General features: G+C 34.9%; 1 protein-coding gene and 1 long non-coding RNA gene across 7 annotated transcripts in view; one reads left to right on the top strand and one right to left on the bottom strand.

Annotated features, from left to right (window-relative positions):
• The window catches only part of LOC127837939 (fibroblast growth factor receptor 3-like), an 84959-nt gene extending 58333 nt beyond the window's left edge, over positions 1–26626 (bottom strand). Inside the window, exons 1-10 of one of the 6 annotated variants that reach the window (XM_052365398.1) lie at positions 26427–26624; positions 25939–25984; positions 25584–25701; positions 11149–11305; positions 10592–10725; positions 9773–9838; positions 8242–8408; positions 6459–6585; positions 3832–4019; positions 377–521 (exon numbers count right to left, since the gene is read on the bottom strand). In XM_052365398.1, coding sequence (XP_052221358.1) covers positions 377–521; positions 3832–4019; positions 6459–6585; positions 8242–8408; positions 9773–9838; positions 10592–10725; positions 11149–11305; positions 25584–25701; positions 25939–25984; positions 26427–26461 — 1183 coding nt within the window. In that variant the 5' untranslated portion in view covers positions 26462–26624. Of the gene's footprint in view, positions 1–376; positions 522–3831; positions 4020–6458; positions 6586–8241; positions 8409–9772; positions 9839–10591; positions 10726–11148; positions 11306–25583; positions 25705–25938; positions 25985–26422 lie in introns of all 6 variants that reach the window. The other 5 variants (XR_008029548.1, XM_052365399.1, XM_052365400.1 and 2 more) reach the window with 5 other exon arrangements.
• LOC127837942 (uncharacterized) lies at positions 24190–25157 on the top strand. Its single transcript, XR_008029550.1, has 2 exons — positions 24190–24273; positions 24799–25157. It is a non-coding gene; the product is annotated as an uncharacterized LOC127837942 (long non-coding RNA).
• Positions 26627–26918: the final 292 nt, after the last annotated feature.

The following is a 26918-nucleotide window of genomic DNA, read 5'->3' as shown; positions in this document are numbered from 1 at the left end:
TAAAAATGGTAAAACACTATTTTAGACAAATCAATATCCTTTCCCTTTGAGCAATTTTTGACCAAACATCGATCATAGGTGAGATATTACAGCCATTCAAAATAAATGAGCTTCATTCTGTGAAAACGGGGTTTTATGTATGTGCGTAAAGTGTCGTCAAGATTAGCATTTTCCGTCCCCACAGGCTTATTAAGGAGTACACTTACCGCCTAAATTGGATTTTCGCTAAGAGTAGACTTTCTTTAAACGAAAAAATCCATAAAAAATTCAAAGGCTAATCAAGGACACTTTACTCACATTCATAGTTTTATCCCTATTTTCCAAGAGCCAGGCTCAAGCGTGTTCCAAGCTCGCATGCTTCTTACTGCTGACTCACCTGTCGTGACAATGAGGTAGGCACTCTTGTAGTTAATGCCGATGGTGTTGGTCACAAGGCACGTGTACCAGCCCTCGTCCTTACGACTCACGTTCCGCAGCACGAGGTTCTGAGGGTCATCGATCGTCTTCCTGTAACCTGATTGCTGCAAGGGCCCAGGGGAACATGCATGTTAGCAAGATGTTACAGTACGGAGCTTCGTAAAGTTCTTGCTCAGTGTTTGAGAATGTGATTTCAGTGAGACTGACAACACTAGCAAGTTTAACAGACTTTAGTTTGAAGGACACAACATGAGATGTACATCAGTTAAAAGTTGTTATTTCATCAATGTATAACAGAGTGGTGTTATTTCATCAATTGTTAACAGATTGGTGTTACTATATCAATGTTTAACAGATGGTGTTATTTCATCAATGTTTAAAGCGAGATAATACGATTTTGTCAAATATTTATTAATTTATATAACATGCGTCAAAACTTAATAAACATATATTTCAATATAAATTAAAATAAAAATTAAGAAGAACAATGTGTCGAAAAATGCGAAATAAGTCAGATATTTAAATCTGAAATCGAAAATGTCTGTACAATCGAATTGGCCAGCATGTAAATCATGCATGTACGATGTGAATCTAAATTTAGTTCAACGGTTCATTTTAAATCCCTGAAAAGATATATATTCATACGACACACGAACACTAACTAAAAAGACAAATGCTTCGGTTATTGTCGGAAAATATGTACGAAATATCTTCGTCACAATCGGCTCGGGGCGCTAATTTGTCTTTGCTGCATTTTATGAAATTCGACTTCATTGTTTAATTATTTTTCTTGCCTATTTTGTGTTATTGAAACATATTTTATCAATTTATTACAATTAAACACATATAAAAAATCGTATAATATCGCTTGAACAGACTGGTGTTATTTCATAAATTGTTTATCACACTGGTGTTACTTCATTAATGTTTAACAGAGTGGTGCTATTTGATTCATGTATAACAGATTTTTGTTATTTCATCAACGTTTTACAGACTGGTGTTATTTCATCAAGGCTAGCTGGGATGAATACATCTATATAGTGTATGAACCCTTATATACACAAGAAAAGTATTTTATTAAGAAAAATGTATACCATCATACGATAGTGACACCATACAAAACTTTAAACAAGAGCAGCGCCTTGCGGGTGCAGACCGCTCATCTATTTTTCTTTCAATAGGTGAAGGGACCTATCTCAATTTCAATCACAAAGGAAGGAGGGGTGGAGTGGAGGGGGGTGTATAGTGTGGGGGTGTGGTCATTTATTACATTTTCTCCCAAAAATGCAAAAAAAAAATCTTTGGGGGGGATTCTTGGGTGGGATGGTTGGACAGTATTTCAAAAATAAAATAATACAAACAAATATTTGTGTTTTTTAACCATGTTTAAAAAAATAAAATAAAAAAAACTTTTTGGGTGGGATTGGGGGGGCTTGGGGGATGGTTTGGGTGGAGTCTATTGTGGTATGTCAGGTAAGAGTTGTCATGTCAAAGTATCAATCAAATATAATCATAAATAAAGAAGTTATGGCAATTTTAGCAAAACTTAATAATTTGACCTTGAGAGTCAAGGTCATTCAAAGGTCAAGGTAAAATTCAACTTGCCAGGTACAGTACCCTCATGATAGCATGAAAGTAACTGAAGTTTAAAAGCAATAGCCTTGATACTTTAGAAGTAATGTGGATCTAAACACAAAATTTAACCATATATTCAAAGTTACTAAGTAAAAAAGGGCCATAATTCCGTAAAAATGACAACCCTCTACTGTCCCCTTATGATAGTTTGCGAGTGTTTCAAGTATGAAAGCAATATCTATGATACTTTAGGGGTAAAGTGGACCAAACACAAAACTTAACAAAATTTTCAAATTTCTAAGTTTAAAAAGGGCACATAATTATGTCAAAATGCACGCCAGAGTTATCTTACTTTGCCTGCTCAGTCCCCTCATGATAGTCAGTAAGTGTACCAAGTTTGAATGCAATAGCATTGATACTTTAGGAATAAAGTGGACCTAAACACAAAACTAAACCAAATTTTCAAGTTTCTAAGTATAAAAAGGGCACATAATTCTGTCAAAATGCCAGTCAGAGTTACATAACTTTGCCTGCACAGTCCCCATATGATAGTTAGTAAGTGTTGCAAGTATGAAAGCAATAGCTTTGATACTTAAGGAATAAAATGGACCTAAAGTAAACACAAAACCTAACCAAAATTTTTAATGTTCTAAGTATAAAAAGGGCACATAATTCTGTCAAAATGCCAGTCAGAGTTACAGTCCCCTTATGATAGTTAGTAAGTGTTGCAAGTATGAAAGCAATAGCTTTGATACTTAAGGAATAAAATGGACCTAAACACAAAACTTAACCAAAATTTTCAATTTTCTAAGTATAAAAAGGGCACATAATTATGTCAAAATGCACGCCAGAGTTATCTAACTTTGCCCAGTCCCCTCATGATAGTAAGTAAGTGTACCAAGTTTGAATGCAATAGCATTGATACTTTATGAGAAAAGTGGACCTAAACGCAAAACTTAACCGGACGCCGACGCCAAGGTGATGACAATAGCATATAATTTTTTTTCAAAAAATAGATGAGCTAAAAAAACTAACCCATTTGCAAGTCTTAAGGTCATTAATGAATAAACAACCATATGTCAGATCAGTCAATCATCAGCACTTTAACTGTATCAGTTCATGAAATTTATCTCCAACATTTATCAATCAACACCACAGATGTCAAAAAGGTTTCACTATTGTTAATACTTTCCAAGCATTATTATAAAACTCGTTTGTTCACACAACTGAGACAGTTTGATGTACTACTTATTTACTACTTTAAGTTTCTCAATTTATGAACGACATTTTTTTTAAACAATATTATTTCTTATTTTAGCGTCAGTTAACAGCTTACGATAGTCAGATGTACTTAAAGTTGCCAGTTTTGTATTACTAGACGTTAATACCTGTAAAGACGTATACAGTGGAATCATGGAAACTAAACATACTTCCATTCCATCTATCTTGTCAGATTTATTTCTCTTTTAAATCTTGCTATTATAGACAAAATCATTCAACTAAGTCAAAGACACTTTGTCACTCCATATGACAGCATTTAGTGTATTCTTTTTCAGAAAATGTGTATCTCATGCACAGATGGGACATGTCTTACATATGAATCTTTCCATATCTATAGGACGTAGTAATATTTTTAGATTTAAAACATATTTTAGGGAGATATATTTAACAATTTATTTGTTTACTTATTTAGAATATTCACATATTTCTTATTCAGTCCAAACGTTACTATACTTTTACCATCATATTAGCTTACATGGCTAAAGATGCAACTTTAAAGAATATTACAATAATTGTAACAAACAAACAATAACAATCGCACATCCACTGATCGCCTACCTGCAACAACTTGACATTAGGTGTCCCCTTCTCATCTACGTACGAGTCATTGACCTTGTAGTGCTGAAACCACTGCAGGAAGGGTTGAGAGTCACTAAGTATGATCTTGCATGTAAACCTAACGGTGTCACCCTCTATTGCTGTCTGGTTATCTATCCAATCCACGATGGGCGCTAAAGGTAGCCGCTCTGTAACGTTGTGATATAATATCAAATCTTAATATCAGCCGTGCTCTGAAAAATAATTGGGCTTCATGCATGTGCGTATCAGTCCACTGTTATCAGTCCAATACCCACCAGCCCTCTACTTTCGATGTAACAAGTTACTCATTTACCGGTCAGAAGCAAAGTGATAATGCCCATATGCAACCAGCATAAAACCAGAACAGCGTGTGAGTTATGAGTCGCTAAGTATGATGTTGCAGGTAAACCTAACGTTGTCACCCTCTATTGCAGTCTGGTTATCTATCTCATCCACGATGGGCGCTACAGGAAGCCGCTCTGTAACGTTGTGATATAATATCAAATCTTAATATCAGCCGTGCTCTGAAAAAATGGAGCTTAATGAATGTGCGTCAAATTTTGTTTAATATTAGCCTGTGCAGTCTACACAGGCTAATAAGGGACGAAACTTCTCGTCTTAAGGACAATCTAGTATGAATCAAAAGTGTCATGCCTAATTAGACGGAGCGTACTGTACATTTTAATCTGAAACAAAACTTTATGCCTAACATTAAGCCCCATTTTCCCAAAGGCAGCTGACATTGTAATCAAGCCTCCGCTACAAACATGTCATCTCAGCAGGTGAAAACCTCTAATGAAACATGACCTATTAAACGGCAGTTATAACAACGAAAGGGCCAATATTTCATTGAGACATGTCCACTGTTTTCAGCCCAATACCCACCAGTCCTCTCTCTTCCATGTAACAAGTTACCAATTTCCGGTCAGTAGCAAAGTGATAATGTCCTTAGGCAACCAGCATAAAACCAGAACAGCATGTGTGTTACGAGCAATTCAGTAACCCACAGTCTATTCAGGTGTTATAATATTTGATGCTCATCAGTATCTTAGGATTGAAAATAAAACTTAAATCTTAAAGTGATATTATGGGGATTTTTTCTACTGTTGAATTGAGCTGAAAAGAATTAGCATGTCAAAAGAGTTAGTTAAAATGTGGTTACTGACCAATTATCAACAACTAATCTTGCTACGAGTTGTTTATAAAAAATATATTTTATATTCGATATCTTACGTGACCCACCCAGTCCTGTAAGGCGAAATGATCCTTAAAACAAAATTGTGTCTTTGTGTCGTATGCACGAATCTGCACTAAATCTAAATTTAGGTTCACATCGTACATGCATGACCAGTTGTCACACGAAAGTACGGTTGATATTCAAATGCATTATTTTTCTCTTTCCGGGATATTGTTTTAGTATGTTGATGCTGCATTAACAAATATAAGTGTATATGAAGTGAAAACACCAACAATAAACAACGGTTGCGATAGACATATAAACTGTTCGATGCCAATAATATCACTTTAAATATATAAAGATGTCTTAAATTTAATAAGATTTTTTAAGGGAAAACAATTGGGTCAACGTGTGTATTTCATGTTAATAAACCTCCACCTTTATCACAATGTTTTCACGATATTCTCTTTGATTCCGAAGAGAGCCATCTATCACCATGCCTATGTGGGATAATTGGCAGACATAAAACACTGATAATTCTCCTCCCACCAGTGACAGAAACGAGACGAACTGGAATCAAAGACTCTCCAAAACTGCTATTCCACAGGATCTTAGAAGCAGCAAAATGGTTCAAAATACAATTTATCATACACAATAATACAAAATAGATCTAATGGCATCTTCTATTGACCAAAAAAACTTCTGATGCTCTCATGGTTAAATAGTCAATATCAATTCCATTAAACGGCACATATAGATTTCTGTTTAATTACATTTAAATGGCTGATGAGAATGCTAATCTAAAAAATGAAATCGAACCTCGAACTGAGAAAACGGGGCTTAATGTAGCATGAGTGTAAAGTCTTTTCCAAGATCAGCCTGTGGAGTCCGCATAAGCTTACCAAGGACGACACTTTCAGCTTTAATGGATTTTTTTGTTTAAAGGAAATCTCTTCTGTCTGGGATGATAGTGTTCTCCCTTATAAGTCTGTGTGGACTGCTCATGCTAATCTGGGATGACACTCTCAGCACATGAAATAAGCCCCATTTTCCCAGAGCAAAACTCAATTATTGTCTACAGGCAAGCCTACATCATTTTCTTCAAACCGAAAACCTTTTCTTCAACAGGGTAAATGTCAGCCTCTTACGATTAAAAAACATTGATTCTGATAAAAAATATATCGAGATCTTAACAGATACAAAACTTGTACTCAAAACCCTTATGGAATTTAATGACAAAAGGTATATTGTGTCACAAAAGTTTACAACACACCCATCAAAAAACAAACGTCTCTCACCTTTCTTGCACATAATGCTATGCTGTATGACACTTTTGGCAATCCGTGACTACTAAAGATCAGTTGCCTCATCGCCAACAACACGAATTGGCGGGTTGGAACATAAACACACAAGCCCAGGTGTCACTTACGGAGAACGTCGACAGTAAAGGTCCAGTTGATGGCACCAACGATGTTGGCTACGACGCACATGTACTGGCCCTTGTCCTCGAGAGCCAGGCCATCTATCTTCAACTTCCACCTATTGTTGGACACATACTGAAACAACAGCCGCAATAGTCATGGTAACGGTCGAAGCTTGTAAGGGTTGATGGTCATGAAAACGGTCTGGGGCCAATATGGGTTGATGGTTATGACGATGGTCACCTGGTATTGGTTAATGGTAAAGCAAATGATTAAGCGGTGTTTCAAGTTTTTCTACAACTGTTACTCACATGACTGGATGTTTTGTTAATATGTTTATTTGCTCTCAATTGAGCATCATTTGATATAAATTTGAAAAGCATACGATCAAATGTCCAGCACCATAATAGACTAAACATAAAACCGTCGAAAATACACTTACATGGCTCTATCCAACCACTACCCTCTCTGACAGCCAAATCCCGATGAGAATCATAGAGTGTTCAGAGCAACAGGCATTCCCAGGTTGCCAGACCTCTACCTCTCACGAGAAGGTGAACAAGTAGAACATTTCTATGCTATGTAATGGCCGTCAAGCCGTGACGTGATCTGCTCTAACAATTGAGGCTGACTGTATAATCGACTCATTAAGTTATTTTAACAGGCTTTACCACTTAGGCACCAACGTTGTCAGATTTTATGAGAAAAAAATATTAACTATGGCAGATGGTATTTTCTTCATAATAACAAGCAGTAAGGACACTCATTGTTTTAAATAATCATGCGCAGTGTATACCTCGGTTGCAGAATCACAACAAAGTTAATATAATGATTTGAGCATCTTAGAACTCGATATATCTTCAATATGATACAATGAGCAGTCTCTGACAGAGCACAAGACTGTAGAAGTCCGGATATCCAAATGAAGCCCAATTATCGCAAGATGGGTAATGTAAAAACACCCATTGCCCACCAAGCTGTCTTCCTTTCCATATCACTACGGGAGAAACAACATTGGCAAGCATGGATTGATGAATATAAAACAGATGTGGGGATGTACGGACCTTAGCATTACCACAGACATGTTTTGTGTGTTCACACCACTTGTATATTGAACATAAATAAGGACAAGTCAGTATTTACGTTAGTAACAACTAAAACTACTCATTTGATAGATCACAAACACAATAGACGGATGTGTTTTGATGCTGTCACATTATTAAAAGAAAATTCTCTCTCAATAGTGTTTTTGTCTCATAATGTTTTTTTGTTCCGTTGCATTTTCCCCTATTTTCAACAGTAGTGCAGTCATATCACAGCGGTAAAGTTTACCAACTCCAACTTCATTATACAAGATAGTGACGATCTTGAATTAATAAGACTTATTTGAATCACTAGCCATACTTGTATTAATGTTAATAAAGACCAATGGGCACAGGCACTTTGGGCAAAGATTGTCTTCATCACCACTTACCATACCAACACTAATTGTTCATGACTACCCTTATTTGTTTGAATATGAAAGTGGAAACCTTCAGCTCGTGTTTTGCCTTTCTAGATAAAAGCCTGTTCCATGGTAGAAGCAACGTTTGGTGAAAACTGGACTGAATGCATGTTTTTTAAGTGTTTATATAAGGCGAAACGTCCGCTTTAATGAAATAGAACATTAAAAGAAAGTCTTTACTAAACGAAAATCTAGTCTAGGCAAAAAGCACAGGTTTATCTGGGACCACACTTAACACACCAGCACTAAGCCCCGTTTCTCCAGAAATGCGAATCGCAGTATCACACCTTGCTTTTTGTCAGATCCAGAAGTGATAGTTTTCCCCCGTCCACCTTATACCATATGATGTTGGGCTCGGGATATCCCCGCACATCACAGTCCAACTCCACGGTCTTGGTTGCCGAGCCGCTGATGTACGTGGCACGGTCTTTAAACCTCGACCAGACTGGTTCACCTGAAATACCCACCAAACAACATGACTCTTTATATTATATCACTGAGAGCAAGATCAAGTGACAGTCTTGACTCTGCAAAGGCGATCACAGGGAATGTAACATCTTCAACAGATTTGTGGAGCAAACATTTAAACTTATGTTTTACTTCTAGCAATTTTAAGTTATACTAAACCCATAACATGTTTTTTTGTCTCGAATACAATTAAGCCTCGCTTTGTGAAAACGGGATTTAATTCTTGTGACGTAATGTGTCGTCCAAGATTAGCGAATGTATTCAGCACAGTCCAATCAGGGACAACTTTATCCATTCAGACTATATTGTGTTGTTTAACAAATACCGTGTAAGCAGAACATGTTGTTCCTGATAAGCCTTTGAAGATTGCTGAGGCTAATCGGGTATAAAACTTTACGAACATGTAATAAGCCCAAGTCTTGGTTATCGGTCACTTATGCTATTAGTCTTGCTCCACATTCTTATGTCAAAATATGTGATATACAAAATATATTAACACAAAAGGATAAACATAGCCCAATTTTAACATTTCCATTACATTATGCCTTCGATTTCCCTTGAAAACATCAGCATAGAAACAGTTAAATATCAAAACAAGGCCTAAAGGCTGTCGAAATTATCTGTATACATGAAAAAATGACCAATCAAGCAGAACTGACCTCACCCCGGACACCAAAAACCGTCACTGGCAGACACTTTGTTATTGTTATTATACTTACACACTGTGAATTACATTTTCATATGCAAGGTACATGCTGGGGGCGGGGGAAGGCATGCTAAGAAAATTAGCACAACAAAAGACTTCCATGACACTTTTAGTCAAATTGAATACAGTCAATAAACGATGTTAAACTTGCGACAACAATAATTAAATTCATTATTTATGCAGACAAAAAATGTTAACTTCAAATAGATTTACACGCATTAATTTCTTATGTCTTTATAAAATGTTCATTATTAAATCAAAAGCATTTTCCGAAGTAAATTGTTGTAAATCCAGGATGGTATGTGTATATTTGATGGTTATACTAAAATGCTACACAACTGAAGAGATCACGGTTGTCATGTTAACACTTAAATGCTACAGAACTAATGGATCAATGTTGCCATGGTAACACTTACATGCTACAGACCTGAAGGATCACTGTTGTCTTGGTAAAACTAACATGCTACAGAACTTAAGGATCACTGTTGTAATGGTAACACTAACCTGTTACAGAATTTAAAGATAACTATTGTCATGGTAACACTAACATGCTACAGAACTGAAGGATTACTGTCGTCATGTCGTCATGGTAACACTTACATGCTACAGAACTGAATGATCACTGTTGTCATAGTAACACTTACGTGAAACAGAACTGAAGGGATCAGTGTTGAAGTTGTTGTCGTACTCAAAGGGTGGCGTGGCATCATCTATAAGAGAGGAAGCACACAATTGTGAAAGACATTAGTCTTCATCAACATAGAGTGGCAGTGCTATCCCACTTACATCAAACAATTGGTACAATTCATTTACATGTAGAAAATTAATCAAAAAAGATAATAACCATATATTACACAGAAAATCTATGATATCAGAACATATATTAAAATGAAAGTGATATTGTTGTTTTTATTTACACTTGATTAATTTGTTTGATTGATTTGCATTAACTTTAATTCAAAACTTTGCATAGCAAACAATCTTTAAAATTGATGATAACAACTAACTGTTTATAGCTGTTACATGACATCAATCTGAAACAACAGTTTGCGTCTTTTACTTTACCCTTTCCCGCTCAGATACGCACTTTGACGCATGCGTATTCCTTTCTAATATGGCTATGTGCAAAAAGCATTAAGCCAGAACAGCCTGCAAGTAATTCACAGTCTGTTCAGGTTTTATGCTGTTTTCTGATCATCAGTATCTTAGGGTTTGAAATGAAGCCTTTAAAACTCTAATCTAGTCAGGCCTATTACTGACATATCTTCGGGTCTGTAAGAACAAACCATATTTGAAAAAAAAGAAGAAGAAACCAATACTTTCATAAGGAATATTAGCTCTCCATTTACATCAAAGTAAGTATAATATATTTTATTATGATTTTCAATTGCCTCTGAGCTTCTGAGCGGGAACGGGTTAAGCAAACATTCCATACTGAAACTGTTTCAGAGTGCCACACTCACCCATGTCTTTTATAACTCGGAGCGTCATGTTTCCCCACAGCACGCCATGTTGATTGGAAGCCCTACACGCATACTCTCCCGCGTCCGACAGTTGGGTGTTCATCACCTCTAAGGCAAACTTAGTTATCCGTACCCTAAAGTGACACAAGCTCACCGTTTTCTCTTTACAGACATTTAATTCAGAAAGTTCAAGATACAGTCTCATAACAGCAGATTAACATGTTCACAAGTATTCATCTTGCAAGTGCAATCATTATTTGGAGATAAAACTGTGAAGTAATGGGTATAAGAGATCAATATGCCTTCAAGCAGACCAACCTATAATTACCAATGTCATCGTGATAAAAGGCACCAAACAGCATTCAGCTTCCATTATACGTCATCCTTTTACACATTTAATATCTTTAATAGTAACCAATGTTCAAAACTGCAGCGACCAGTAAAGCTCTTTATTCAATATTTGAGCAAGTTTAATAAAACGTTTATTTTAATCAAATCAACACTACCAGTAAAGTCTTAACAGTGAAAAAATTGTCTCGTCAATGCTACAAACTTACCGCTTGCCATCCGCAAGTGCTTCCCCATTTTTGAACCACTCGATGAATGGGCGGGGCTTTCCTTTCACCTTGCAGAAGAGTTTCGTGCTGTCATTGACTAAGGCCGTTCGTTGAGACACAAAGAACCTTTTCCATTCAGGGGCACTACCTTCATTCACTGGAAAAAGAGTACTACTGGCTTAAAGCTGCAATACTAGCACTCTTCCATATACCAATTAGATACTCATGTTCACGTGTTTAAAGTGCATTAGAAAATCAATTTAAAGTAAAGACCTTTCTAAAAATATTCAGGTTTCGAAGGTTTCATTTCCAATGCGTTGATACTGAAGAGCATTGAACAGCATATAAACCTGAACAGCCTGCAAATCTTCAGTAACAGCATAAGAATATAAGCTAGCTTTGGGGAAAATTTTCGGGGAGAATATAGATGCAAGTTTGAAGTTCCGTACTTCCGTCCTACCGTCACACTTTTGTTACAGTTTCTCATAGCTCCTTCAATATTTGTTCGATCTCTTACATAGTTGGCATGTAAGTATCTTGCATAGACCTCTACCTTTTGATGAGGTTTGAGGTCACTGGAATCAAGGTCAAGGTCACCAAGGCTAATAATTGATTTTTCCGTCACAATTTTCTTAAAATTTCTCATAGCAGCCTCAATATTTTTCCGATCTCTAGTATATTTGGCATGTAGGTACCTTTCATGGACCTCTACCTTTTGATGAGGTATGAGGCCACTGGGTTTAAGGTCAAGGTCAACAAAGCTAATAACAGATTTTTCCATCGCAATTTTATTACAGTTTCTCATAGCGCCTTCCATATTTTACCGATGTCTGACATATTTGGCTTGTAGGTACCATGCATGGACCTCTACCTTTTGATGAGGTTTGAGGTCAAGGTCAACGTGGCTAATAATAGATTTTTATGTCCCCCACCACTATAGTGGGGGACATATTGATTTTGCCCTGTCTGTTGGTTTGTTTGTGTGTTTGTTTGTTTGTGTGTTTGCGTCAAACTTTAACATTTGCCATAACTTTTGCAATATTGAAGATAGCAACTTCATATTTGGCATGCATGCGTATCTCATGGAACTTCACATTTTGAGTGGTGAAAGGTCAAAGTCATCCTTCAATGTCAAAGGTCAAATATATGGGTCCAAACCGCTTATTAAATGTACACTTTTACAACATTGAAGATAACAACGTGATATTTGGCATGCGTGTAAATCTGATGGAGCTGCACATTTTGAGTGGTGAAAGGTGAAGCTGAAGGTCATTCTTCAAGGTTAGGGGTAACATATATAGGGACATAGTGTTTCATAAACACATCGCTTGTTTTAGGTGGTTATTAACACATAGTTTGACAAAGCGCATCATCGGGGATCATCCATCAGTTTCACTTATATTTTTGTTCCTTATGTCAGTAAAAGCAGTACAACATAACAAGAAATGGTATTCAGATTCAATAGTGTTAAATGAACATAATCTACACACTCTATTACTGCGATCTACATTTACATTAATGTATCTTCCCGTTTCAATTTCTAGATTGTGAGAGCTTAGACAAAGTCTTGTAAGGGATATTCTTGGTTTTTTCATGTCATACATAGTCTTAATAATCCTCATATTCAAAAGTTATACTTTTAAATTTATAGTAATAGGATAACTTAGGCATATTTAATATGGATTCTAACCATGTTTGTTGGAACTGGTCACGTATCCGTTGTTTCACTGAGGCAAAATTAATGTTGACATTAGGATTTACAAAAAGATCACAACCAGACAATCAAAGTAGGATTTGCTTGCTTTAAACCAGCAAAAGGCATTAAGATTTCGTTGATTTGTGAACACTCAATACATAATGGAGTCTGTATTATTCATTATTTTTATTTAAAATTTAAGAGCTCTTTCTTTATATAAAACTGCTAATGGATATCTGCCGGTTTAACCTAATACAGCCATATTTGATGTTGACTGTTTTACACCAAGAATTATTTTCAAAAAATTAAAATGTAAGGCATCAATTTCCTTAAAGTTATATACTCCCCATATTTCTGAGCCGTACAGCAGAATAGGTAAAATCATACCATCAAATAGATATAATTCAGTCTTACTTCCATTTTAACATTACTAAATCAGCAAAGAAGACTATGGTATCCTTTCGGGGCTTAATCAGAGAGAGCTTTGACAGCAAATCGCATATTACCTGTATAATACAATTTTACACCTAAGAAGCAAACACTGTCAACAATTTCGATGATTTGATCATATAAAGTCCACTGATTGTTATGAAAACTGTTACGCTTTTTAAAGATACATACCTTAGTTTTCTTAACATTAATTTTTAAACCACATATTGTGGAGTATTTCGATATACTATCAATTTGTGCCTCAAAACTTTTCGGATTAGTGGTAAACAGTGCGATGTCGTCAGCAAATAGCAGACGATACAATGATAACTTTTCAATATCTTTGCTCGATAGATTTACCATATCAATATAATAAGTTATAAAATTAATAAAAAGTAAAAATAATATTGGTGAGAGTGGTTCACCTTGTTTTAAACCGACCGATATGTAAAAACAATCTGAAAAGTTTTTTGTCGAGCTTGATCGGACACATGCTTTTATGTTTGCATAAATTGACTTAATAATGTTTATAATCTTACAGCTCAGGTCTGATTGTACCTGTTTTACTCATAGTATATCGAAGTTTACAGTATCGAATGCCTTATCATAATCTATAAAAGCACAGACCAATTTGTTACTGGATGCTAAAACGTTTGTGATAATTTAATGCAAGATAAAAAATGAAAATGCAGTCCGTTGTACTATAATTGTCCCTGAAGCGAAATTGTGAGTCATTGGATTTTTTGTTATTTTCACACCATTTATCGATTCGATTATTAATCAACAGAGAAAACAATTTAGCAGTAATATGGATTAAAGTTATACCCCGATAATTCGAAGGATTTTTAGTATCGCCCTTTTTGTGAATGGGGACAATTACACCCTTGGCCCATGCGTCAGGATAGTTACCGTTAGTAAAAATGTAGTTAAATATGGCCACAAGATAAGGTGCAATAAAATGTTTTGCATCTATAATCAAGGCGCAAACATTTCCATCAAGATCGCAACTTTTTTTTAGTGATAATATTGTTTTTTCAACTTCATCTACTCCATATCAATATAAAGAAGTGAAACTCCAGCTGCTGGAGTAGTATTAAATTCTTATTATAAACAATTAGTTGGTCCTTTATTTAAGGCAAGTGACCGATTGCCCAAACAGTACAAAACAGCACAATACAAAACAACATAAACACAAATAAGAATAAAGCTGGGGTCACCGCATTGGAACGGTCAATGCAAAGCATTGGGGGTTTACACCGGTTTAGAGCGCTCAACCTCACACTTGGCCCAGCAATATTCATAATACATTTAAGTGTAAATAAAATTTAAACTCATAGCATTGTAACTCAAATTAAACAATAATAAGAGGGAATTATTTTAACGCATTCAATTTAATTAACATTTAATTACTCAATGGTAGGGAAGATACCAGAGCAACAGAGTTACAACTTTTTGAGAAACAATGAAATGAAACTATGAACAAGTGACAATTACAATCTTTCGTTATAGAAAAAAGATTTAAGAATATAGCGTCATGAAGTTAATATTTCAGATCATCATCGCGGAAATACAGGAAGAAGCAGCTATAATGGGTTTAAAAGTTCCATATTACATTGCTTGGTTGTTTATGTGACTGCTAAAACCTAAACCAAACAAAAAACGCCTGTCAGAGAGAAAATATAAATACAATTGAACGCTATAAACCCAATGACATATGCATGTAGATTACAACTGGGAAAGTTGGTCGTATGACGTCACAAAAATCAATGTAGCCAGGAACAGAGAAAGAGTTATGACGTAATTGACAAGCGAAGACACAACGACGTGAACAAATCCAGGGGAAGTACTGTAAAATAAAAATAAAAACATTAATGGGCTGGTACTGTAAAATTGAATTACTAATAAAACAAGCTTAGGTGATTAAATATTAAGAATCAAACGTATTAAAATGGTAATTCCATTCAAGCGACATTATTGGAATCAAACAGTATATAGGTGTTTTGTCAACTGACGACAGAAATGATTTGATGTACGATGTGAGTCTAAATATAGTTTGCATGCAGATTTGTTCATACGACATAAAGACACAATTATGTTCAACAGTGAAAAATGCCAAAAATATCACTTAAATGATTCCAAATGTTAAGAGAAGAAAGTAATAGTGAATCGAAAACCAACAAGCACGTGTTTTTAAGTACGTAAGCATCATATCCTTTTGATAAAAACAAGTTAATTTAATTGAAAAGTTTAATATAAACATTTTATTTAACATATTTTAATTTGCACACTTCAAAACATCTCCATAAAATGATGGATGGGAAATTCCATTAGCTAAATGCCATTTCAAAGAAACATTATATTTTGAAATTAAATCACCATACTATGAGTGAAATTTAGCGAATTTACTTCTTAGGTTATGATACAAAAACCTTGTTTTAGCAATTTCTTCGTTAATATACGATTACGATCATTAAAATCTTTAATCCATGAAAATGCTCTGGCATAACGTACCAATGTAAATACCATAGGATGAACCTTTAGGGATGTTGACATCTAGGAGCAGAAAATTCACAATTTCAAAGTTAAAGTCGTCCCGTTTGTCGTATAAACTAGTTTTAATCATATTATCATTAATAGTAAGATGTAAGTCTAAATACGCAGCGTCTGTATTGGATAGACATGATTTATTTAAGACTAGTTCGTTTGGGTAGATTTTGTTAATATATTGTTCAAAGAATGGATTATCTAAATTAAGTATGTCATCAATGTACCTACTAGTAAGGTTAAAACATTGAATCAAATCTACTTGTTTAGTTTTAGATAATTCAAACATAAATTTGCTTTCAAAACAATATAAAAAAGATCAGCTATAAGTGGCGCACAATTAGTACCAATAGGAACGCCGATAATTTGTTTAAATATTTTACCATTAAATTCAACAAACAAGTTATCCAGAAGAAAAGTTAGTGCTGCACAAAAGTCAAGACAAGTCCAAATGATGTAATTATCTAATATATGATTAGTAAAAAAAGCTGTTTTAGTGTTTAAAGCTAGATATGAACACTCTCTCTAGCAAAAGTTTTTTTCAATCAAAGAAACAAGTTTGGATTTTATTAAAGCGTAAAGAAGCGTTGTGTATAGTGTACAAAAATCATGAGTTCTTACTTGTGACACCTTATATTTTTTTCTTTTCAATTTTATCAATTTCTTCGAAGGAGTTTTGTATTGATAAAATATGTTAATATTACTATTTTCATAAACTTTATTACAATGTTTAGCTATATGATATCCAATAGCACTCAATGCAGATTTTAGATACACTAATAATTGTTTGGTGGTACAAGACACTGAATTAACGATAAAACGACTTTTATATGGCGTTTTATGTAATTTAGGTATCCAGTAAAGTGATGGCAATTTCTTGTCAGTAATATTGACTATTACATTTAATTTTTTTGCATTCGGCAATATGGTCGCCAATAATTTCATTAGGTTGCTTATTGTAATCGCAATATGATGTAGTTTGTGAATGTTCTTGTGAAATAGTTTGAACATAAAACACTCGTCATATTATTAAAACATTATTAACAGCCTTATCGGTAGGAACTATGACGAATTTAGATTTTAAGTCTTCAAGCAATTTACAGAGATTTTGTTTATTAAATTTAGGTGAATGTGGTAAGGCCAAAGGATTTGTATCATAAAAATGTATTTTATTCATGGCCATACTAAATACTTTTTTTCCAATCATTAAGTGCAGTAATTTCAGCATTTTCCTTCCTGCACCAATTAGTGCAATAATCCCGTAAGGATGTTACGATTTTCTTAATTCAGTCATCAAAATCAACAGAAATAGGCAGTCTATACTTAGGGCCTCTGCGTAGTAAATTTCTAACGTTTTTATTTTGAATGAAATTAAGGTCCCCAGTAATAACATGTCCAACTGGACCATATATATATTTGGAACTAGAACAGTCACATGATGTAGAACAATTTCTTATTACATAAATATCTGTGGAAATAGAATTATAATTAAAAACGATACTTCTTACAGGTTTACTATATTTGTAGCAAATAAGTGGTGATTCAGTATTGCGGAAATAAAGGGGAATCAACCGACGTACATTTTTATCATTGAATATTTTTGGAAGGTCAATTAAATCAAGACCTTTGTTACAAAACTCAATTTGATACGATTTCTAGTTTTGCTACGTGCATTTTCAATAAAAGGTTTAAGATAGTAGTCAGTGAAAGATTCAATAATACAAGCACATTCATATAGAGGGTCAGATTGAAGAAAAATAAGTTTACATTCCTTATCAATATGCGCCAACGGAGAAACAGAAAGAGAGCAAAGTGTACTTAGTTATTTATGTTTACCCCCATTTTGTAATAATATGTAGCAGTCATTTAAAGAAAGCAGACGTTTAAATTTACGCCTAATTTTATCATTTTTCCTTATGCCGTGTGAACGTTTATTTCTTAGACGTTTACTAAACAGAGAAAATGAATTAATCGATTTATTTTCAGAAATATTTCCAATATTTAAAATATTATCATTTAATCCAAGTGGGTAAGCTGATAGAAAACTTTAATCCATTCAAATTCCGACAGGCACATTGCTTTTTATTGGTACTGATTTGAAATACTATTATCAAAAATATGTTGCTCCACGGGTTGAATAGAAATATTTGTTACGCTATGACCCGTTTTATTAAAGTGCTGGTAAATGAAGTTGTAAAATGTATTGTTATTTTTAATTTAAAAAAAAGTTCCCTAAAACGTGTTTTAAGTGATCTTCCAGTCTGTCCAACGTATTGCGCACCACAACAGGGTACATTTCAAGTAATGACATAAATTACATGCATAGAATTTCATGAGGCATCGGATTTAATGTTAACTGAAAATTTGCGGTTATTAACAGATGAAAGAATAAAAGAACATATTTAAAAACTTGCAACATAAACACTTCCTGGAGTTACACTTATTTATTGTAGGATACCGATTACACGGAGCTTGATTACGCTGCGAACTAGAACCCTGCCGCATTGTATATCCAATAAAAGATGTTCGAAGTAAACTTATTTTGACTGTATGTTTAGAAAAAGTAATTGTCTGTAATTAAACGGCTAATAAATACTACGTGAAATCGGAATTCTCAATGGGAAGAGAACAACTTTAGGGGTTTTTTGTTATAAATTTGTCCATAGTTTTTTTTAATTTGGAGAAACCACCAATCTTATAGTTACATTTATACACATTACCAAGTCAACATACATAAACGAGTAAAAGGCAGCTTGTCAGATAATGGTCTGTACACGTTCAATATAACCTGTAGAACTCTCAATTGCTGAACATACAAGTTTACTTTATAAGTACAGAGAATGTATAAGAATCTAATTAAAAGAAAGGTCTTAAACAAGGTTTCACAAAATAATAAAAAGTAACAATACCGCTACCAGCCTCTGAAGGCTGAAAATATAACAACATCGATATAAGTTCATCGATATTTACATCAAAATCAAGCACATTTTTGGTATTCAAACACGAAATTTCAATCGAATTAGAAATATCTTTAAAATGGTCTACGAAATCTTGTAAAGACGCATCTGATAAACTTTCACTCATATTTTTAGTAAATTTTCGTATATATTTCCAGAAATGTTTTGAATTCTGTTGACACAAAGTAGATAATTTATGTTTTTCTGCATTGTAATATTTATATTTAGCATAACGTTTTTGTTTAGCATATTGACTTCTTTGTTGTAAGAAATAAATTCTATTGTTTTCCTGGTGATTGTGTTTTAAGATTCGTTTCGCATGCAAGAATGAATTTTTGTATGATTTACATGCATCATTAAATCATGGAGATATTTTTTTGTTTTAGCTTGTTAATACTTTAAACACTTAGCCGTGGATTGAAAATGAAATATCAAAAATTAACTTAGACAATGATTCAATACAAGCATTAATATAAATTTGACTTGAGAGTAAATTGTTTTTAATGGAATCAAATTTACATCTGTTATTTTCTAAACTGTTGGTAACAGAACCAGGATATTGAGGACCCCATATGATTTTTTCAATATTTTTATCATCGTTTATAGAAGTATGGACATCTATATTAAGTTCAAATTCAACGGGGCAGTGATCGGAAAATTCAGTTTAATCGTGAACGACGAATGAACTGATTTTGCTCAATAGTATCGCATTTGTAATGAAATAATCAACGACACTGAACCATTGCCAGTAGGATTATGATACGTGTAATTCCCACACTAGTCTACCATTAACAATACAGATTGAGTTCTCTTTGCAGCACTGTACTAATTTATTACCAACACCGTTAACAATGTCATCGCTGCTGACACGAGCTGGTAATTCAAAAGAGTCATCAAGCTCAGGAAGATCAATAAATCGACCTAAATTACAGTCTTCAATTACATCTGATTTAGGGCCAACCCTACTATTTAAATTAAGTATACATCCTCCTAGAAATACAGAACATATTGATTTGTGTTTGGTTGTTAGCGTTTAACTACAAAACAGGTGTGAAAATAGCTCGTGTTTCGTTTATCGGCTATCGATCTTTTTAATCATTGACACCTTTGACAAATTTTACGATAAATGTTCCAAATTATTGTTTTTAGTAGCAATTGAAAACGTAACAGGTAAGGAAATCAGAAATTATGACGATTAGTTCCATCCAAACGTAGGGTAATTGTTTACAAAAATTTGCTTTCATTTTCGCGCGATTTTCAGAAAATCATCGGGAAGCACGTTTTTCAAATGACTTGAGTATGACGCAATAACATATTGCTTTGTCTCCTATTGCATTTAATTTTTAAACACATTTACCGAATTTTTGACGCCGTCATCCGCGTTTCATTGGCGTTGGTGTTTTAATTTAAATTTTCTAAATTCAATTGACATTATTAAAAGTGACATACCATACAAATTACTGTACATAAATTGCTAAAATACTTACGATGAATAACTCTTGAAACTTTATTGAAAACTGACCAAATAATTTGCTAACACTAATTATAACTAGCAACCACCGCATCCACCTAATTCAGGGGAGATAAGTTTTTTGTATATTCACGAAAACCGACCCCACTGTAGATTGCCAAAATACGCGTCAATTACTCGTTGAAAACGTATTTTTAGCAGATAAAAAGTACATGGATTTAATAGAACGATGAAATAACTTGAAGAATTTGACCAACATATTTCGCGATCGCGTTGATTTCTTTGCCGATTGTTATGGAAAGTTTTCATTTTTAATTATTTATTTGTTATATTACGAATTCTAAGTATGTAAAGGTTTTATTTAGAAGAAAAATGTATACTTTACATAATAAAAAATAAAAATCTGAAATATTTTGCGCGCATATGTTTTGTTTGTTAATTTATAATTACCTGGTTAAAAACAACAAGGGAGGTAACTGTTACATTGTAAACAAACAACAACAACAACTTGGCTGTAACACTTGAGAAGTTTATTGTTTGTTGTATAGTATAATTTTAATACTTACACCTGTGTATGTTTTTTTATTTGTTTCAACCCATTGAACTTGTTTTTGTGTAAACATTAAGGATAACAATCGAATATATCGTTGCATAGTCTAAGATCGTGGATAGCTTAAGTTCGTGGATTGTCAGATTGGAATAACTACACGCGCTAGATTTTGGCATCCTGGAGACGAAAACCGGAATTGTGTAGTGCAAACTATCTTTTCACAACTGAGAACTAAATATTTGAATGAAATGCGTTCTAAACAGGCATACAAATTGAATAATGGCCGTAAGTGTATTTTACCTCCATTTTCATAATGCACAAGTTTCCTTTTGCCAAAAAAATCCGTAACAAAATACATAAAACCTATTTTGCTCACTTTGTTTATATACAGCGTTCTATTGACACTGTATGTACACAGCCTCGTACTCGATTTTTAAATGCTTTTTAGGCAGGGTCAGATATTTTCACTCATTTTTGTATGTTATTTTACATTAACTTCTTCGTTTCTGCACCGATTTACGTCAAATTGATACTGAGTCTCTCTTTTGACAATACGGTCAATCTCAACTATGCATGGCCCCATTACCAACCGTGGGGCGCCCCAGCCACATAGGCCACGCCCACCCAAAATTGCCTTTTACTATAATTTCTTCATTTCTACACCGATTCACTTCAAATTGATATTGAACCTCTCTTATGACAATACAGTTAATCTCAGCTATGCATGGCCACATAACCAACCCTAGAACAACCCGCCCACGTAGGCCACGCCAACGCAAAATTGCCTTTTACTATAATTTCTTCATTTCTACACCGATTCACTTCAAATTGATACCGAACCTCTCTTATGACAATACGGTCAATCTCAGCTATGCATGGCCCCATTACCAACCCTGGGGCGCCTTGCCCACATAGACCATGCCCACATAGGCCACGCCCACCTAAAATTGCCTTTTACGATAATTTCTTCATTTCTACACCGATTCGCTTCAAATTGATACTGAACCTGTCTTATGACAATAAAGTTATTCTCAACTTTGCATGGCCCCATTACCAACCCTGGGGCGCCCCACCCACATAGGCCACTCACACCCAAAATTGCCTTTTACTATCATTTCTTCATTTCTACACCGATTCAATTCAAATTGATACTGAACCTCTTTTATGACAAAACAGTCAATCTCAACTATGCATGGCCCCATTACCAACCCTGGGGCGCCCCGGCCACATAGGCCATGCCCACCCGAAATTGCCTTTTACTATAATTTCTTCATTTCTACACCGATTAACTTCAAATTGATACTGAACTTTTCTTATGACAATACGGTCCATCTCAACTATGTATGGCCCCATTACCAACCCTGGGGCGCCTCGCCTATAATAGGCTACACCCACCCAAAATTGTCTTTATCCCCACGCTTTTTGAAAAGCATGGGAATATTGTGGTTATCTCCGCCGTCGGTCTCTCCGTCCGTCCTGGCCACTATCTCCTCCTAAACTATTAGCACTAGAACCTTGAAACTTACACACATTGTAGCTATGAGCATATGAGCGACCCTTGCGCTATTTGGAATTTTTATCTGACTCCTCAGTCTTGGGTCAAAAGTTATGGGGGTTGGGTTGGGACGGGGTCAGAGATTTTTACTCATTTTTTAAGGTTATTTTACTATAATTTCTTCATTTCTACACCGATTGTCTTCAAATTGATACTGAACCTCTCTTATGACAATACGGTCAATCTCAACTATGCATGGCCCCATTACCAACCCTGGGGCGCCACGCCCACCCAAAATTGCCTTTTACTATATTTTCTTCATTTCTTCACCGATTCACTTCAAATTGATACTGAACCTTTCTTATGACAATATGGTCAATCACAGCTATGCATGGCCCCATTACCAACCCTGAGGCGCCCCGCCCACATAGGCCACGCCCACCCAAAATTGCCTTTTACTATAACTTCTTCATTTCTACACCGATTCACTTCAAATTGATACTGAACCTCTCCAATGACAATACAGTTAATATCAACTATGCATGGCCCCATTACCAACCCTGGGGCGCCCCGCCCACATGGGCCACGCCCACCCAATATTGCCTTTTACTATAATTTCTTCATTTCTACACCGATTCACTTCAAATTGATACTGAACCTCTTTTATGACAATTCAGTCAATCTCAACTATGCATGGCCCCATTACCAACCCTGGGGCGCCCCGGCCACATAGGCCACGCCCACCCAATATTGCCTTTTACTATAATTTCTTAATTTCTACACCGATTTACATCAAATTGATACTGAACATCTCTTATGACAATACGGTCAATCTCAACTATGTATGGCCCCATTACCAACCCTGGGGAACCCCACCCATATTAGGCCACACCCATCCAAAAATGTATTTATCCCCACGCTTTTTGAAAAGCGTGGTGATATTGTGGTTATCTCTGCCGTCCGTCCGTCTGTCCGTCCGTCCTGGCCACCATCTCCTCATACACTATTAGCACGAGAACCTTGAAACTTACACACATGGTAGCTATGAGCATATGAGCGACCCTGCACTATTTGGAATTTTGATCTAACCCCTGGGTCAAAAGTTATGGGGATTGGGGTGGGGCCGGGTTAGAGATTTTTACTCATTTTTAAGGTTATTTTGCTATAATTTCTTCATTTCTACACCGATTGTCTTCAAATTGATACTGAGCCTCTCTAATGACAATACGGTCAATCTCAACTATGCATGGCCCCATTACCAACCCTGGGGCGCCCCGCCCACATAGGCCACGCCCACCCAAAATTGCCTTTTACTATAATTTCTTCATTTCTACACCGATTCACTTCAAATTTATACTAAACCTCTCTTATGACAATACGGTTAATCTCAACTATGCATGGCCCCATTACCAACCCTGGGGCGCCCGCCAACATAGGTCACGCCCACCCAAAATTGCCTTTTATAATTTCCTTATTTCTACACCGATTCACTTCAAATTGATACTGAACCTCTCTTATTACAATACAGTCAATCTCAACTATGCATGGCCCCATTACCAACCCTGGGGCGCCCCGCCTACATAGGCCACGCCCACCCAAAATTGCTTTTTACTATAATTTCTTCATTTCTACACCGATTCACTTCTAATTGATACTGAACTTTTTTATAACAATACGGTCAATCTCAATTATGCATGGCCCCATTACCAACCCTGTGGCGCCCCTGGGTCAAACATGCGGCGTGGGGATACGCGTCGGCCTCTGCCGCGCCATATCTAGTTGAATTTAAATTGTATTTAAATGAATCGAAACGTATTGAATGTTTATTTCATTTTCAATATTTGTCATCATAATTAATGCAGCAGTACTGTGGGATAAAGTAAAACCATGTATTATTTAATTTTTATCTCTATTTCAAGATTATTATTTTTATATTCCATCATATGGTGATCGGAGACAAAGAAAACAGTGTAGACAAATGAGGTATTATTGATATATTTCGTGTATATTATTTACATTAGTATTTTCACAGTTCCAATTTTCGAATTATGAACGCAATGTTATTATTTATTTTTTTATATGAGCCTCAATCTGGGAAAATGAGCTTTATGCATGTGCATAAAGTGTCCTCCCAGATTAGCCTGTGGAGTCCGCGAAGGCTCATCAGACACGACAATTTCTACCAAAACTGGATTTTTGTTACGGGGAGAGATCTTTAAACGAAAAAAACAATAAAAGCGGAAGGCATCTTCCCTGATTAGCATGTGCTATTTATTGTACATATATAACCATTTGAAAAAATGTTTTGTCATAAAATGTCATATAAATGAACTTTCATGTCATGAAATTACATTGTGCATGTATAATAAATTCAATACTCATAACACAATTATGCACTTTAAATTATTATATTATTACATTATATTTTCTTTATGAGGTATTTTTGCAAATAAGACACAGTTTTTTCTCATTATTATCATAAAAAATGTGCATTTCAATTCATTACAGCGTGCAATCCAGGAGGGGGAAGTTCTAAATAACTCGTATACAGCACTGTTGCAGCCAACCGGGTTTCCTTCTCTGTGTGAAATGTTTAATATATGTAAAATATGTTAATGCAATCTTTAATTTTGTCATTTAAACAAATATATAGTACTTTTTAATGTGGGGTTAGATTTTCTTTTAAAAATGTATATCCAGTTATTACCTCCCCTGAATTTTGCAATTTTTATTCTATATTAAAACATTTACTCTTTTACATATAGGGTACAAAGTGTATATTTTCTGATTAGTATTCACTAATTATTTAACAAAATGTATAATTTGCCATTGATTATGGTGACATTAAAAATATGTGGTGGTTGCTATTATAAGCAATAATGTTCGCACCTTCTCTTATATGCGCCGATTAAGGTATGGTTTTTATCAGTTTGGCAATGATAGTAAATTAATAAGACAAATTGGCAATTGGCTTCACTGTTTCAAACACTCGTTAACGGTTATTCGGTCCCACTTATCCGCTAATCATAATTATGATACACTGATGGTGGATTTTTAGATCATGTCACTATCCAGTTTGATTTATTGACCCTTAATAATTATAATATTAAAAACTCGTTTTTCCTAAAATTTGAAGTATTTTTACGCCCAAAACACAACAAAACACATTTACCAATATTGGTAAAATGAACGTTATTTTTCCAAATCCATAAGGCCCTGTCTCAATGTGCCCTAAAACAACAGCGCCGGGGTTATAACTAGTGGCAGAGTTTACAGACGGGTGAGTCTCGTACCTTGATGTTCCATTGGCGCCGAGAGGACTAGATGACAAAGTAGCAGCAACAGCAGCCACGCTGACGCCAGCCATCGAGTGTCAGACTCCATTATTTTCAACATACTCCGCTGGGATATCTACTTAAAACACAATCACACTTTATATATATATATATATATATATATATATATATATATATATATATATATATATAAATCATGTACATAGCGGAATCCTTAAAGGGGCCTTTTCACAGATTTTGGCATTTTTTAACTTATTCATTAAATGCTTTATATCGATAAATGTAAACATTGGATCGTAAAAGCTCCAGTAAAAAATCAAGAATAAAATTAAAAAAAGGAAAAGAACATTGCCTGGACCAGGTTTCGAACCAGTGACCCCTGGAGTCCTGCCAGAGTCCTGAAGTAAAAACGCTTAAGCCTACTGAGCTATTCCGCCGAGTACATACACCCGAAGTATTTTATACATTATATAAGCAGTCTTCGTAGTTTCACAAAATTTAACGACAAAAACAGAACTCTCCAAATTATTCAATCGTTTCGCGTTGCAACGCTTTATAATTTTTAGGTTTTAAAATCGTCAAAAGATGCATATAATGGCTATATTAGACCATGGTAAATGTTCAGTATTACTGTTTCCTCACAAATATCATAACTAAAACGAAAATTTGCGAATCTGAAACAATTTTTTTCAATTTTGTCAATTTACCAAAGCGTGAAAAGATCCCTTTAATACTATGATTAACCTGTGACGTATGCACGCTTTGAGTCACACGTGAGCGCCAATTTCACGTAATGTCCACTTCCGCGCATTTCAAAACAAAGAAGAAATACTCACTAACACAATCAGTTTGTTTGTGTTTGGATCTAAATCCATGAGTGTTAATACTATGGACGATTAAAGATATTTTTTCCTGTACACTAGCAAGTTATCCACCTTTATTACATATACGATATCAATACGAAACAAACATGGTTGCTTGTGTAAAAAAAAATCATTACAACTGAACATAACGACACACTATACACTATAAATAAATCTAGCTATCTATCTATACAACAGATTAAAATAATCAATGAAATGTACAAATAACGATAGCTGCGCCCATTCATTAAACGTTTACGGGTATTTTGTATCGGTAGATGTTTAAAGCTGAAATTTAATTTACGTGAAAACAAGCGATCGATTGTAAGTTAACACTGGGAGCGGGTTATCATGTTATACGAGTATTGAAAATGTAGTCATACATTCTCCTAGCAGAGTTTTCGTTCGTGCCTCAACATACAGCAATGTTATGAACCGCAGTGTAAGAGAGTGGTACTCATAAAACAGT

This window comes from Dreissena polymorpha, chromosome 7 (genome assembly GCF_020536995.1).
Source record: "Dreissena polymorpha isolate Duluth1 chromosome 7, UMN_Dpol_1.0, whole genome shotgun sequence".
Classification (NCBI taxonomy): Eukaryota; Metazoa; Mollusca; class Bivalvia; order Myida; family Dreissenidae; genus Dreissena; species Dreissena polymorpha.
This window is presented reverse-complemented; position numbering and strand designations above follow the sequence as displayed.